This window comes from Mauremys mutica, chromosome 5 (assembly GCF_020497125.1).
Source record: "Mauremys mutica isolate MM-2020 ecotype Southern chromosome 5, ASM2049712v1, whole genome shotgun sequence".
NCBI lineage: Eukaryota > Metazoa > Chordata > Testudines > Geoemydidae > Mauremys > Mauremys mutica.
Genome location: NC_059076.1, coordinates 129,273,153 through 129,287,281, shown reverse-complemented (window position 1 = coordinate 129,287,281; position 14,129 = coordinate 129,273,153). Strand labels below are relative to the sequence as shown.

The 14,129-nt window shown below is 43.9% G+C and overlaps 2 protein-coding genes across 2 annotated transcripts in view; one reads left to right on the top strand and one right to left on the bottom strand.

Moving 5' to 3' along the window:
* The window catches only part of PTCD3 (pentatricopeptide repeat domain 3), a 34,575-nt gene extending 21,271 nt beyond the window's left edge, over positions 1 to 13,304 (bottom strand). Inside the window, exons 1-9 of the mRNA XM_045017723.1 lie at positions 13,180 to 13,304; positions 11,585 to 11,634; positions 11,295 to 11,334; positions 10,033 to 10,078; positions 9,007 to 9,075; positions 7,760 to 7,864; positions 5,746 to 5,869; positions 4,698 to 4,816; positions 3,125 to 3,198 (exon numbers count right to left, since the gene is read on the bottom strand). Coding sequence (XP_044873658.1) covers positions 3,125 to 3,198; positions 4,698 to 4,816; positions 5,746 to 5,869; positions 7,760 to 7,864; positions 9,007 to 9,075; positions 10,033 to 10,078; positions 11,295 to 11,334; positions 11,585 to 11,634; positions 13,180 to 13,283 — 731 coding nt within the window. The 5' untranslated portion in view covers positions 13,284 to 13,304. The remainder of the gene's footprint in view (positions 1 to 3,124; positions 3,199 to 4,697; positions 4,817 to 5,745; positions 5,870 to 7,759; positions 7,865 to 9,006; positions 9,076 to 10,032; positions 10,079 to 11,294; positions 11,335 to 11,584; positions 11,635 to 13,179) is intronic.
* An 88-nt stretch (positions 13,305 to 13,392) lies between these two features.
* The window catches only part of POLR1A (RNA polymerase I subunit A), a 61,977-nt gene continuing 61,240 nt past the window's right edge, over positions 13,393 to 14,129 (top strand). The window contains exon 1 of the mRNA XM_045017722.1: positions 13,393 to 13,577. Coding sequence (XP_044873657.1) covers positions 13,501 to 13,577 — 77 coding nt within the window. The 5' untranslated portion in view covers positions 13,393 to 13,500. The remainder of the gene's footprint in view (positions 13,578 to 14,129) is intronic.

Sequence of the window (14,129 nt, the reverse complement as noted above, 5' to 3'; positions counted from 1 at the left end):
TTATGAACTGTTTTGAGTGGGAAGTTCCATGAAGAATACCCTCAGGAAAGGAATCTAACATACTACATCTGTAGTTTGCTGTATTCTACAGAAGAGTAGGGGTGTTACTTCTGTGATCCAGGACAAATTCTAATTTGGATAATTCTATTTTACCTAACAGAACTTATCTGGCAGCATCAATTGGAGTTATTATTTTTCACTTCTTGTCATCCATTGAATCCCCACAGTGTCCCATACAGAGGTGACAAATGTGTTTTCTATTTGTAATTCAACTTCTAAAGCTTAAAAATCACTTTGTCTAGGGATATTTTTAGGATGACCAATGCCATGGCAACTGAAAATAAGAATGGCCATACTGGGTCAGACCAATGAGTCCTTCTAGCCCAGTATCCTGTCTGACAGTGGACAGTTCCAGGTACTTCAAAAGGAATGAACAGAACAAGGAAATTTGGAGTGATCCGTCCCATCATCCAGTCCCAGTTTTTGGCTGTTGGAGGTTTAAGGACACCCAGGGCATGAAGTTGCAACCCTGACTATCTTAGTTTGCAGCCATTGATGGACCTATCCTCCATGAACTTATCTAATTCTTTTCTGAACCCAGTTATACTTGTGGCCATCACAATATCCCCTAGCAACAAGTTCCACATGTTGATTGTGTGTTGTATGGAGAAGTACTTCCTTTTGTTTGTTTTAAACCTCTGCCTATTAATTTAATTGGGAGACCCCAAGTTCTTGTGTTATGTGAAGAGGTAAATAATACTTCCCTATTCACTTTCTCCACACCATTCATGATTGTATAGACCTCTATCATCTCCTCCTCCTCCCCAGTCATCTCTTTTCTAAGTTGAACAGACCCAAATCTTTTAAATCTCTCCTTGTATGGAAGCTGTTCTATACCCCCAATCATTTTTGTTGCACTTCTCTGCCTCTTTTCCAATTCTAATACATCTTTTTTTAGATGAGGCAATCAGAGATGCATGCTGTATTCAAGATGTGGGCACATCACGGATTTATACAGTGGCATTATGATATATTTTCTATCTTATTATCTATCCCTTTCCTAATAGTTCCTAACATTCTATATGTTTCTTTGACTGCTGCTGCACATTAAGAAGATGTTTTTAGAGAACCATCCACAATGACTCCAAGATCTCTTTCATGAGTGGTAACAACTAGTTTAGACTCCAGCATTTTGCAATGTATTGTTGGGATTAAGTTTTCCACTTAGCATCACTCAGCACTGAATTTCATCTGCCATTTTTTGCCCAGTCACCCAATTTAGTGAGATTCATTTGTAACTCTTCGCAGTCTGCTTTAGACTTAACCATCTTGAGTAATTCTGTCTCATCTGCAAACTTTGCCATCTCACTGTTTCATAAATGATATGGGAAAAGGGGTAATGTTGAACCACACAGGGCCCAATACAGATCCTTGGGGGATTCCGCTATTTACCCCTTCCCATTGTGAATACTGACCATTTATTCCTACCTTTGTTTCCTGTCTTTGAATCAGTTCCTGATCCATGACAGGACCATCCCTCATATCCCATGACTGCTTACTTTGCTTAAGAGCCTTTGGTGTGGGACCTTTTCAAAATCTTTCTGAAAGTCCAAATATACTGTGTCCACTGGATCATCCTTGTCCACATGCCTGCTGACTCCTCAAAGAATTCCAATAGATTGGCAAGGCATGATTGCTCTTTACAAAAGCCGTGTTGACTCTTCCCAACATATCATGTTAATCTATGTGTCTGATAATTCTGTTCTAATTTGCCTGGTATTGAAGTTAGGCTTACTGGCCTGTAATTGCCAGGATTGCCTCTGGAGCATTTTTTTTTAAAAATAGACATTACACTAGCTACCTACCAGTCATCTGGTACAGAGGCTGATTTAAGTGATAGATTACATACCACAGTTAGTAGTTCTCAAGTTCCTTCAGAACTTTCGGTTGAATACCATCTGGTCCTGGTGACTTCTTACTGTTTATCAATTTGTTCCAAAAGCTTCTCTATTGACACCTCATTCTGGGATAGTTCCTCAGATTTGTCATCTAAAAAGAATGGCTCATTTAGCTGCTCTGCAATGGCCTGGTCTTCCTTGAGTGCTCCTTTAGCATCTTGATCACCTAGTGGCCACGTTGATTGTTTGGCAGGCTTCCTGCTTCTGATATACTTAATTTTTTTGCTATCAGCTTTTGTGTCCTTAGTTAATTGTTCTTCAAGTTCTTTCTTAGCCTGCCTTATTCTACTTTTACACATGACTTACCACAGTTTATGCTCCTTTCTATTTTTCTCACTATGATCTGACTTACAATTTTTCAAGGGTGCCTTTCTGTCTCTAAATGCCTTTTTAATGTGCTGTTTAGCCATGATGGCATTTTTATTGTCCTTACTGTTTTTTGTTTTTGTTTTTAATTTTCTCCCAGTGCTTCAGAAGTCTTCAGGATGACAAATGTAACATAATTGCACTAAACTATTTGCTCGTCACATGTAGGCTTTTCAGCCCACCCTCTCTCAAATGTTGCAGAATATAGACTGTGTATAAGATTTACAAACTACTCCAACCATGTTAAGCCAGAGGTAAAAGGTCATGCCATTCTTATCTCTCTTACTGGATCTTGACTACCACTCTAGTAAAAGTACAGTAGAACCTCAGAGTTACGAGCACGTCAGGAATGGAGGTTATTCATAACTGTGAACAAAATTTTATGGTTGTTCTTTCAAAAGTTTACAACTGAACACTGACTTAATACCGTTTTGAAACTTTAATATGCAGAAGAAAAATGCTGCTTTCCCTTTATTTTTTAGTAGTTGACGTTTAACACAGTATTGTACTGTATTTTCTTTTTTTATTTTGGTCTCTTCAGCTGTCTGATTGCATACTTCCAGTTCCAAATGAGGTGTATGGTTGACTAGTCAGGTAGTAACTCTGGTGTTCGTAACTCAGGTTCTACTGTATATCTTAAATACATTAACGTATGGTATAAAGACATGTCAGCTGCAGATATGTTAATAGGTCTTTACAAACACAACAAAAAGAAACTAATCTTAGGGCAACACAAGATTCACATCCACATTACATTTATTAAAACCCCAAGAGATTGCAGGAACACCTTCTATACATACCTCCACTTAGGGCCAGTGAAGTCTGAGGTCTTCCATGAACGCCCCCTCCGTTTCCTCTGATCTGGAGCTTCCTCCTGAAAAGATTTTTTGCCATAAACAACATTTGCAATGAATAAAATATCAACCTTTTATTAGAAGTCTAGCAAGTGATAGCTAGAATTAAACAGGCTAAAGACAGCTCCAACTAAACAAGATTTATACACTGCAAAAGAAGTCTAGTGATTCCCTGCCTTCCCCCCAATCACCAGTGGGGCCACGTACAGTGTAAACATTGCTTGCAGGTGAAACCGTATTTCTTCACCTTGCCTCCCAATCCACAACAGACAAGTGAATATGAACTGCAAGTGAACTCATGCATGGCACATAAAAAGAAGAGGAACATTAGACTCCTCTCACCATGTATAAATCACAATTGGTTTGTCTGCCTTGAGATAAGGAAGCCAGTTTGCATCACCTTGTTTGGTGAAGAAGAAAAAAAAAAAAAGCTGGATTTTAATATAGATTTTCTCTCTCTCATATTGTGTGTCGGTTTAAAAGAGAAGTATGTGTGCTGGTCTCCAAAATCAAATGCATCCAGATGGGTTTCATTTATTAATGGGACACAATCAGGTCAGAAATGACATTTCTGTCTGAAAGTGTTTGCTGCCGTCATTAATCATTACCTCAAAGTACAAAAAAAAAGTAAATATTAAATGCAAGTGTATTTCAATTACTTGCTTATTCCTGTTCACCCTTCAGAGCCAGATTCACCCTGTTGTCCACCCTGGGCATAGAATAGAAATGTTGTCCCCATTGCCCACTTCATCTAAAAGCAAAAGACACCCGTCTCTATGCTCTGTATGCTAACCAGAGTACAGGAGAGGAATTCAGCCAGTCAGAAATCTTTGAGTATGTGGGAGAGCGAAATGGGCAGTGAGCTGGAACCAGAGTGGTGGAACTAGAGAGTAGGAAAGGCGGAAGATGGGTACTGAGAAGGAACAGTATCAAGACACACTCTCCTTTCCTTACCACAGGGCCAAGGAGAGAGCAGCAGCACTCATGTGGGATAAACAATTGCTTGCTCCTGGTCAGCAGGCCTTGCCATCAGTCCCATCAATATGCTGGCTACACATTAGGACCTTAGATGCCAGCCATGGCTGAAGCCTTACCAGCATGTCATTGCTTTATCATGGTTCTAACTCTGATCTGTGAAAGCAGAGATCCCACCGAGAAGTACGCTAAGTCAACCCTTGCCACAGGCTAGCCCCTCTTTGTAGGATATCACTTTTTTTAAATTACAAAAACACGGCGGTCAGAAAAAAAAAAGTTATCCACCTTCACCACCACACTGGTCAACAACAACTGTTTAAGCATGGTTCTTGCCAGCAAGGTTTCAACTAAGTCTGGACAGCTTTTAAAAGTAGGCCACTTTGTCAGTTCACAAGATTTATAACTACAATAAGATATTCCAAGTGGATACAGGCATCATGCCTCTCCAGGCACCCAAGGTGTGAGGATGTTCTTGCCATCACATGTGCTCTCCTACTATTTAAGCAAAAAGTTAAACAAACAGCCTCTTTACAGTTTTTTGTACCTCTGATTCTTCCAGCTCCTCCTTTTGTTCAGACTGGTCTTCCCTAGTAGGTTCTCTGTCTCCATAGAAACATAATAGATCCAAAAGACGGTTTGATGTCTCCAGAGATAAAGGGGTTCCTGCAAGCAATGAGGAAGCAGAATTATGAAACATAAAGGAGACATTGTTTATTCAACACTCATGAAATGGGGCTCTTCACTGACACCAAAACACGTCACAGCATGCAGAATTTCCAGAAAGCAACTTTATATGAAGAAAGATGAATTCAAAAGCAACACTCCCAAAAATCACACATCTAGATTACACAGTCATTTCAGAATGGGGTGACCAGAGAATGGCATTTTAGTACCCGTAAAAAATGTCCGCATTCTTGGCTGTAACACTGATGCCACTGCTGGCTATCCAGAGCACGAACAAGAGATAGAGCTTTGCTGACCAAGTATTGGCTGGTGTGAGGGTGACAGAGCTTCAATACCAGTATAATCCAGCTAAAACACCATAAGCTTTCGGTAAGGGCTCCTGTGCTCTACCCTGTCAGAAAAGCTAGTGAGGGACAACCTGTTCTAGGACAGCAAACCACCTCCCCTATCAAAAACATTTCATCCCAACAAGCTTTAAATTAATGTAACGGAATCCTCTCCTCTCCATTTGTTAGGGCAAGGCCTTCTCAGCTTCCATCTCCCCATATTTCTTTTTAGCTCTTCACTCAAAAGGCCTTGCAGTCCAAGGTCTTTCCTGCTTCTTGACAGACATATGGCCCAGATTAACTGGAGTGGTAAAAGAAAAAGCCTATCTTGGCACCTCCTCCCTCTTGACACCCTTATCTGCCACTGATGAGATAGCAAAGTGTATCATTCATGAGACTACTAAGAATGTCTTAGTGAACAAGTGATAGCTGATGCGCGCCCAAGATTTAAGAACCAGTTCCCAAGAATACAAATCAGTTCTGCAACTCTGTACTTTAACACTAAACCAGCTTCACCCAACGTCTAGGTCTCCATACACATAAGCTGGCTGCCAAATTCAGTTCTGTAGCTTAAGGTGGTACCTGCTTGCAGGAGCTGATCAAACATGTCCACAGAAGCTTTTACTCTTCTAAGCTGGATACGTTCTTTAAGAGCTGCCTCACTCACTTCTTCAATCTGAGGTGCAAGATTCTCTGGCATCAGGCACTAAAATTAAAGAGCACATAGGCTGAATGGATGCTCTACTCCTGGGGGAATTTTGTACTGCTCTGTATGTGCAGAATTCATGCCTCCCACAGAACTTTTTTTTCCTGCAGAAAATACATTCTGCAGTTACGCCTTTTGCCCAGTAGGGGCTGCTGTGGCACCAGAACAGAGGGCCGCTGCTCCCAAGTGGGAGCAGCCAGCTGCAGATAGGGAGGAGAAAAGGCTGCGTTTTTCACAGTTCCCTGCTCATGGAACCAGATGAGGCGGCATGGGATATAGGGGGAGGATGGACAGCGTGGGGCACATGGGGCTGCTGGGGGGATCACAGACTGGGGTTCAGAAGGGCTAGTGGGGTGCACAGAGACACATGGGGACAGGGGGAGGGAGGGAGGAAGAGTGGCTGAGTGAGGGTGAAGGGCCACATGGGGACGGGGATAGATGTGCTTGACAGAGAGGCATGGGGTCAGCTAGGGTTGCATGGGAAAGACTCCCCAACAATCACTCTTCCCCTCCAACCCCCTCCCTCCCCCCAACACAAAAACACCAAATTTGTTCCACATCTCTCCTACACACCCAACAACCCCCCAGGTTCACTCCCTGGCTCCTTTCCAGCAATTACTTCCCTTTTCCCTCAGCTACTCCGTTTCCTCTGACTCCCCCAAGCCTTTGCACTTCTTCTGAGGGGTGCGGGAAATTAGATTCTGTATTGTAGTTTAAATGAATTATTACTCAAAGTTCTATATTAATATGCCTCGTAAGGAATCTATTTGTCAAAAAAAATTCCCTGAATCTTTTTTTGGTATCTGTATTACCAATATACTTGTTGACAGGTATTTTGAAATAAATTATGAAAATATTTGAAACTGGGGTGATGATATTGTGTTATTTTGACAAATAAAATATTCAGAATTTTAAAATACTGTGTGCAGAATTTAATTTTTTGGTGCAGAATTCCCCCAGAAATAATGCTCAAACCAGGGCCGCCCAGAGGATTCAGGGGGCCTGGGATCTTCAGCAGCGGGGGGACCCCGCTTTGGCGGTAATTCGGCAGCGGGGGGGTCCTTCTGCTCCGGGACCCGCCGCTGAAGTGCCCCGAAGACCCGCAGCGGGGGCCCCCCCTCAGCCGAATTACCGCTGAAGACCCGGCACTTCAGCGGCAGGTCCCGCTTCAGCAGTAATTCGGCAGCGGGGGGTCCCCGCCGCCGAAGACCCGGAGCGGAAGAAGCTCCGGGAGCCCGGACCCCGCGAGAGTTTTCTGGGCCTCCCGGAGTGAGTGAAGGACCCTGCTCCAGAGCCCCCGAAAAACTCTCATGGGGGCCCCTGCGGGGCCTGGGGCAAATTGCCCCACTTGCCCCCCTCTCTGGGCAGCCCTGGCTCAAACCATCTAATACCCAGGACACCAACAGAAACGTATTACCTATCCTAAAAGCCATTATGGCTCCTCCATCTTCCCCGCCCCCACAAAATGTAATAATAGAAGTGACTGTAGCACAAATGATTTTCTGGGGATTAGGGACTGTATTTCCTAAGTGGCCAGTCACTTACAAACTGGACCATCAATACTAAAATTATTAGAATTAAAATCAAACTAAAGCTATAAAAATCAACTAGATCTATTCACTCCTTACTTCTGCCTGAAAAGCCTTGACTGACTTTAATCACAAATGTTATCTGAGGTCTTAAGAGATGTTCCCTTTGGTAAACCCAAATTGAAATGTAGCTTTTGTAAACAAGAGAACACTCAGTTATTTAGTGGTAAGTCATAAGCTTTTGCCATTTTTAGACTAATTTTTGGGCCCAGTCCTATAATCCTTACGCAAACAGTCCTATTGCCCATACTGCTACATAGCAAAAGTAGAGATAGCATGACCACAAGAGCAGAGAGTTTACCGGTATATGAGGCTCCGCAAAGTCCTTCTCAAAGAATCGAGGAAATTCGTTAACAATATATCTTGCAGCATTTTTCCCAGACTCCTTGGACAACGAAAATAAACGCTGTATAGGAAGGAAAGGGATAAGTTTGTTTCTTTACAATACCTAAAAGGTTGAGTGATAAAGAGGATAACCTTCTAGAACAATGAATCCTCGGAGGGATTAAGTACCTCATGCCTCCCCCAGAGCACGAACACTTCTTAAGGACAGGAGAACACTCCTTTGCTATCTCAGCTGCTAAGCCCATTCTTCCACCCCCATCTCACATTGACTACAGCAGCCTTCTCCTCTCTGACTTCACCTCTCCAATCTTCACTCTCAAATCACATCAGTCCCTATCCTAATCTTTATAGGATTCCAGTCACATCAAATTCAAGCTCCTCGGCTTCACTTTCAAGGTCTCATTTAATTTTGCTCCCACCTATGTTCCTTCTACTTGCCTTCCCTTTTATTGCACTCCTTCCAATTCTGTTCCCCCTCCCCTCTTGACTTTATGCCTTCTATCTGCTGCCCTCCATGATGCTAGAGATTACCCAGCTGCTGCTCTGCAAGTACCCTCTCTCTCTTTCAAAGATTCCTTCCTCTCAACACTGTTCTTTCCCCACACTCCATTATACTATGGCTGTTCTGTGTAAGACTGTAAGCTCTTACAAGTTGGGACAATTAGTTTCTTATGGTATATAGAGCAACACCTACATTTACAATTCTGTGCAGATGTTTTAGCTCCTTTTTTTTTTTTAATTTTTACTAAATTGCAAGTTTATACTGTATTGCAAGCATCAGCTCGAGAGACAGTATTTAAATTCAGTAACCATTACACAGAAACACCGTCTGTGCAAAGGCTTGTATTCTTCAACAAAGCCGCATATCAGCAAAGAGCCTGGCAGTGCAGGCCAGTGGATAAGGCATTAGACCGAAGAAACAGTAGCAGTTCTGAAAGTGGAAAGGGAGCAGGCAGCCAAGTGCCTAGAAAGGGGGGGGGGGGGGTCTGAGCTGGTTTTGTGGTGTTGCCCTGAGCCTGCCCAGAAGAACCTTATAAGCAATAGGAGATCAGAAATACTGAAAGAAAAAAAATATTCTGAACATGTTTAAAGAATGATCAGAAACTTTATTTTCTTTTTCAATTAAAAAAACCCCCAAGCTGCCGACTGTCCTCTTAATACCTGGGGGTAGAGGTCGTCCAAGTTTCAAAATGGAATACTTACAGACTCAAAAGAGTGTCTGGGGATAAGGTAGGGGTCATCTGGAAACATATAATGTGCAGCTGTAGGATCCTGCAGAAAGGAAAAGGCAGAACTTAAAGTTTTAGACAGGTGTATTGTAGATATATCTTATTTCATCTCTGAAATTAAGAGATTGTCAGCAGGTCTAGTGCAACCACCTCTCTACCCTGTTTTAAAGAGGAATATATTTATGTAGCAAAAAATTCACTAGTCTGAAATGTAGCCATGTGTTGGTTTGGGAATAAATGATTAAACAGTTTTTCAGAGGTACGTAATTGGTATACATAGATTATTAATACAGTGATTACATTAGATGGGGACCTAAATAACTAAGGTACTAAGGGCATCCTGCAAAGCAGCAAGTGCCTTAATTGCCACAGAAATGACTGGGACCCAAGGGCTCTTAACACCTTGCAGGGTTGGGCTATTAATTCCAGGAATCAACAAACACTAACTTCTCTAGGACTCTATGTTCCTGTGACTCACAGAATCTTGATTTAGAAGATTTCTGGTCTTTAATCTATAATGGTTTTTAAACAGGCTCATTTGGCACAGTCATTAGAGTGAAAACCAAGGGCCTGATTCTCTGCTACCAAGCACCTTGCATAATGAATGTAAAACTCTACCAAATCAGATGCTGGCATTTTAAATACACTTTGCACTCATGCTGCACAGATGAAAATGTCTGCACAATGTGCATGACAACTGAGAATTAGGCTCTTATGGTCCACGGGGCATGCACAATATCTCCCCCATTCTTTAACAGTTCAACACTGGTCTAACACATTATCTTAACATATTACTACAGAGCAACAGCTCCAGACAGTTTATTCATATAAGACTCAAGGTGCTGAATGATGTGGAAAGTTTGTGTTCAGATGGCAATTAGGATCCCATTTTTCATTTATGATTGTGTATATGAAAGGTCTCCAGAATGCAAGTCTAGTGTATAAAAAAGCAGCACTACACAGTTCCACAAGATTGATTATAACCTAAGAAGGTACTTACCCTGTTTACTGTAGATGCAAGTGTTTGAAGAACTGCTAGTTTATCCCTAAATTTAAGAAACTTACATTAATAGTGTGCAACAGGCTTTCAACATCAATTCAAATAATGTATTAACTTTTTGTCCTGTACTAGATGAATTGGGAGTCTCAGGGAATCAGGATTTTAAGAAAAATTGCACTGTTAAGTATAATGATGCTCTAAATATTCTAATCCCATTTAAAATACATAATTTTCTCGTGGGACATGGAGGGAAGGAGGGGAACGAAAGCTTGACTGATGAAGTGGAGCTGAATCACTTAATTTAATACCCTATTATATATTTATTTAATTAGTATGAAATCATTGCAGCTACCACAGTTAAGACACTATAAAAACAGAGTCTGCATATGTATTTTCACCCCCCCTCATGCCATATGCACTAGCTGGGAGAGAACTGGGGGGAGAAGGGAAAGGGAGAGAATGTTATCTCTGAAAGCCTCAAATCACAGAAACCAATTCTTGTGCTGACTGAGGGCTGGATGTAATATCCTATGCTGTAACTCTTGGGCTGATTGAAAGAAATGTAGTTGACAGTGCCAAGAGCTACTCCCTTCCATAATGCTCCCAGGCCTTGCAAATTCAAGGATCCAAACTCAAATGCTTCACAGGTAGCACATTGAACTGGCATTCAATTGCTAAGCAAACCCATTCATATTGGTTTGCCTCTAATATCTCACTTCTAGGTCTACAGTAAAACTAGTAAGACTCTCTCTGCACTCGAGTCAACTCCCCTCCACGGATCAACTAGCAACGATAAGACTGGACTGGGGTACACCCAATACCATATCTTCAGCATCCCCTCCACAATAATCCATTCTCCAAGATTTTAGAAATACAAGCTTCCACTTGCTTTTATTTCATCTGCTCCAGTTATGCAAAAGTTTATTTTAGCTATTTTGAAATGTGTCTCAACATAAGCAACATTCCAAAAAATCAGTAAGATTTGGTTGGCTAGTAAACGTGGTCTTTAAGTAAGAAAGAAACAAAAGTACTGAAAAAGAGGTTCTTTAAAGTGGTCTCTTAAAGAAAAGCTAGGGGTGGCTTCCCGGAGACAGAGCCCTTCATTCAATTCCCCCATTGACTTTCTCCCTCACGCCACAATACACAAAACTGAAATTTATTTACTGTTAGCATACACAAAAGTGCAGAGGACAGATGTCATGAAAACTCCGAGGGCCGCAACTGGGAGGGAGAAGAGCAAGAGATGAGATATTAACACTCACCAAGTTTTCTTTCTTGGAACAACAATTTCTTCTTCAGTAACTTTAAGAAGAAATATTGATCATAATACCGTTAGAACAGATATATGAGACTGGCATTTCTGCAACTACAACCAAACTCTGATTATTCTAAGCTGCTAAAAGTCAAAAATAACAGTCCTGATTTTTAAGATGGGGAATTCTGAATGCAATAAGTTTTAAATTCCTCTTCAAGTGCCTTGTTTATTTTAACTACATAACAGAGTACGTTTTGCAGAGCTGCAAAAATGAACTATATAAGTAAGATACTGTACCTCCTGGGTCAGCTTCAGTCTTCTGAAGTGATGCACTTCCTGAACAATGCCTACAGACACCAAACATGGCCGTGAGGGTTTTCAGTATCAGCATACACATTAATATGTATTGCAAAAATGGATTTGCAGAATTCTGGATTGCCAGCAATTCTGGACTGCAACTAACAAATGCAGGTCACTGGCAATCCTACACAGTATTGCCAACTGTGGGATTTTATCACAAGCCTGGTGATATGTGTTGTTTTTCTTAAAGCCCCAGCTCCTGGAATCGGGTGATCACAAGAAAATCTCTAGCCAAGTTTCTAGAGAAAAGCTTGAAAATGTGAACTCTAAAGCTTCAAAAAACAGAAGGCAAATTTAAAAAATAAATTCTCAGGATTTTGCCCCCTCCCCTCCATGTTTTTGAATACTTGTACTACATGCACAAACACAAAGCTTTGTGTTGGAAGCTGGAACTAGGCTGAATGCTTATATAGATCAGGTCTGTTTCAAAGAGCTCACAGGATGTAGACTGATTCAGAAATGAGTGTACATCACCTCTATGTACTGTGCAGCCTACAGATAGGTAGCCATTTTGCGCTGAATTTAAATGTGGTTTGCTCTCTAGAGCACACAGAGAATGCTCTTTAACGCAAGCCTCTCTTTTGTTCACTTTGAGTGATAGCTCGATGGCTTTGGGGAGGGATAGCTCAATGGTTTGAGCATTGGCCTGCTAAACCCAGGGTTGTGAGCTCAATCCTTAAGGGGGTCACTTAGGGATCTGGGGCAAAATCAGTACTTGGCCTGTGAAGGCAGGGGGCTGGACTCAATGACCTTTCAGGGTCCCTCCCGCACTTTGGTATTCATGTCAATCTAAATTAAGGGTAATCTGTACTGAAATCTATTTGCTCCTATCCAACAGACTTAAACTTTGTATTAGACTGTGCCCCCAAACTTTGCTACAGCTCTGGGGCTGGTGTACACTACAAGACTCAGCACTGGTCTGAGCCTGTGCAAAGCATGAACCCACATGTACCTCACTGCAGGATCAGGGATTTGTGTTTCAGCTGTGTTGTGGGACAACCAACCAAGTGATTGTTTTGTAACCTGGGTCTCTCAACACTGCTGTTAAAAAAACCGCCACAACATAGTGTTTTCCTTTCCCCCTCTCTCTCGTCTGTAAGATAGTAACTAAGGTCTCTGGGGTAGTGAGTGTTTACTGCTCTGTTCAATGGGGGTCCTCCTGGGTTCTGCCTAGACTCTACTACAGTACAAACCGGGAAAGGGGCCATTTAATAAAGCAGCAAACTGGCTGACTGGCTCCTGACAACCGCTACTGAAAACCGTGTAAGTGCTAATGCCGCCAGGGCAGCTGAAACCCCCACGCCACTGAGGGGCAGCCGCATACCACAGCGGCCACTGCGCACGCGCAGCTTCCCTACCCCGTTCCAGGAGCACAGGCATGAATTCCACATGGCTAGCGCGCGCCGTGAAGGGCGACTCCATTGCGCAGGCGCCGGCCTCATCTCCTCAGCGCCTTACCCGCCCACCCGCGTTACCGGCTCTTTCAGCCCAATGCAAGCGGAGCTGCTCTCCAGCCCGCCCCCGGCTCGTACCTGCTGCCCTCTCCCTTCCCCGCGCCGGGCAGCCGTAAGCTGGAGCGTCCGCTCAATAGGATCACTTGCTGCCAGGCGCTGTGCCGCAACCACCGTCCCGCCATCTTAGCGGCCCGCCCGGTGGATGCCGGGAAGCAGGGGCGGTACCATTTGCCTGTGTGGGGAGGCGGGAGAGACCCTTCTCCCGGAAGTGGCGTTAGTATCGTCCAGTGACGGTCCCTCCCCCGAGTGTGGGCCGGCCGTTGGGGGCCGCGTGGTGCTCGTGGCTCCCTGTTGAGGGAGTCTCTGGAGCGGGAGGAGAGAGCGGCTTGAGCGCTCACCATGGGGCCGCCCAGAGAGGTGCCGTGGCGGCGGCTGGCCGGTATTTCCTTCGGGATGTACACAGCCGAGGAGATCAGGTGAGGACCGGAGCCTGGAGAGCCCCCGTGGGAACTACAACTCCCAGCATGCTTTGCGCCGCCGAGTGGCCAGAACCCCATGGACTCTTGGCGCATGTCATGCTGGGGCGTGTAGTCCCTGTGTGGGAGAGCGTCCGTTGTGCTGGGGTCTCAGCTCAGCGGGGAGGGGGTGTAAGGGGGGGTCTCACCCCCCTGGTCTGCAGGGAGCCGGGCCGGCGCCCTTCTACCTGCCTCGCTCTTGGAGTCCAGCGCAACATGGGCGGGGGAGATTGGAGAAGGGTCTGGGGCAGCCCAGGTCGGGGTGTGTTGTGAATCCTAGAATCTCAGGGTTGGAAGGGCCCTCAGGAGGTCATCTAGTCCAACCCCCTGCTCAAAGCAGGACCAATCCCCAGGCAGATTTTTGCCCCAGATCCCTAAATGGCCCCCTCAAGGATTGAACTCACAACCCTGGGCCAGATGAGGCTGGGGGGCAAAGAGGCTGCCAACCTGGAAGGGGAGGGGGTGCCCTGTGCCTTAGAATGGGAGCTAAAGTGGAGAGGAGACCCCCCCCAG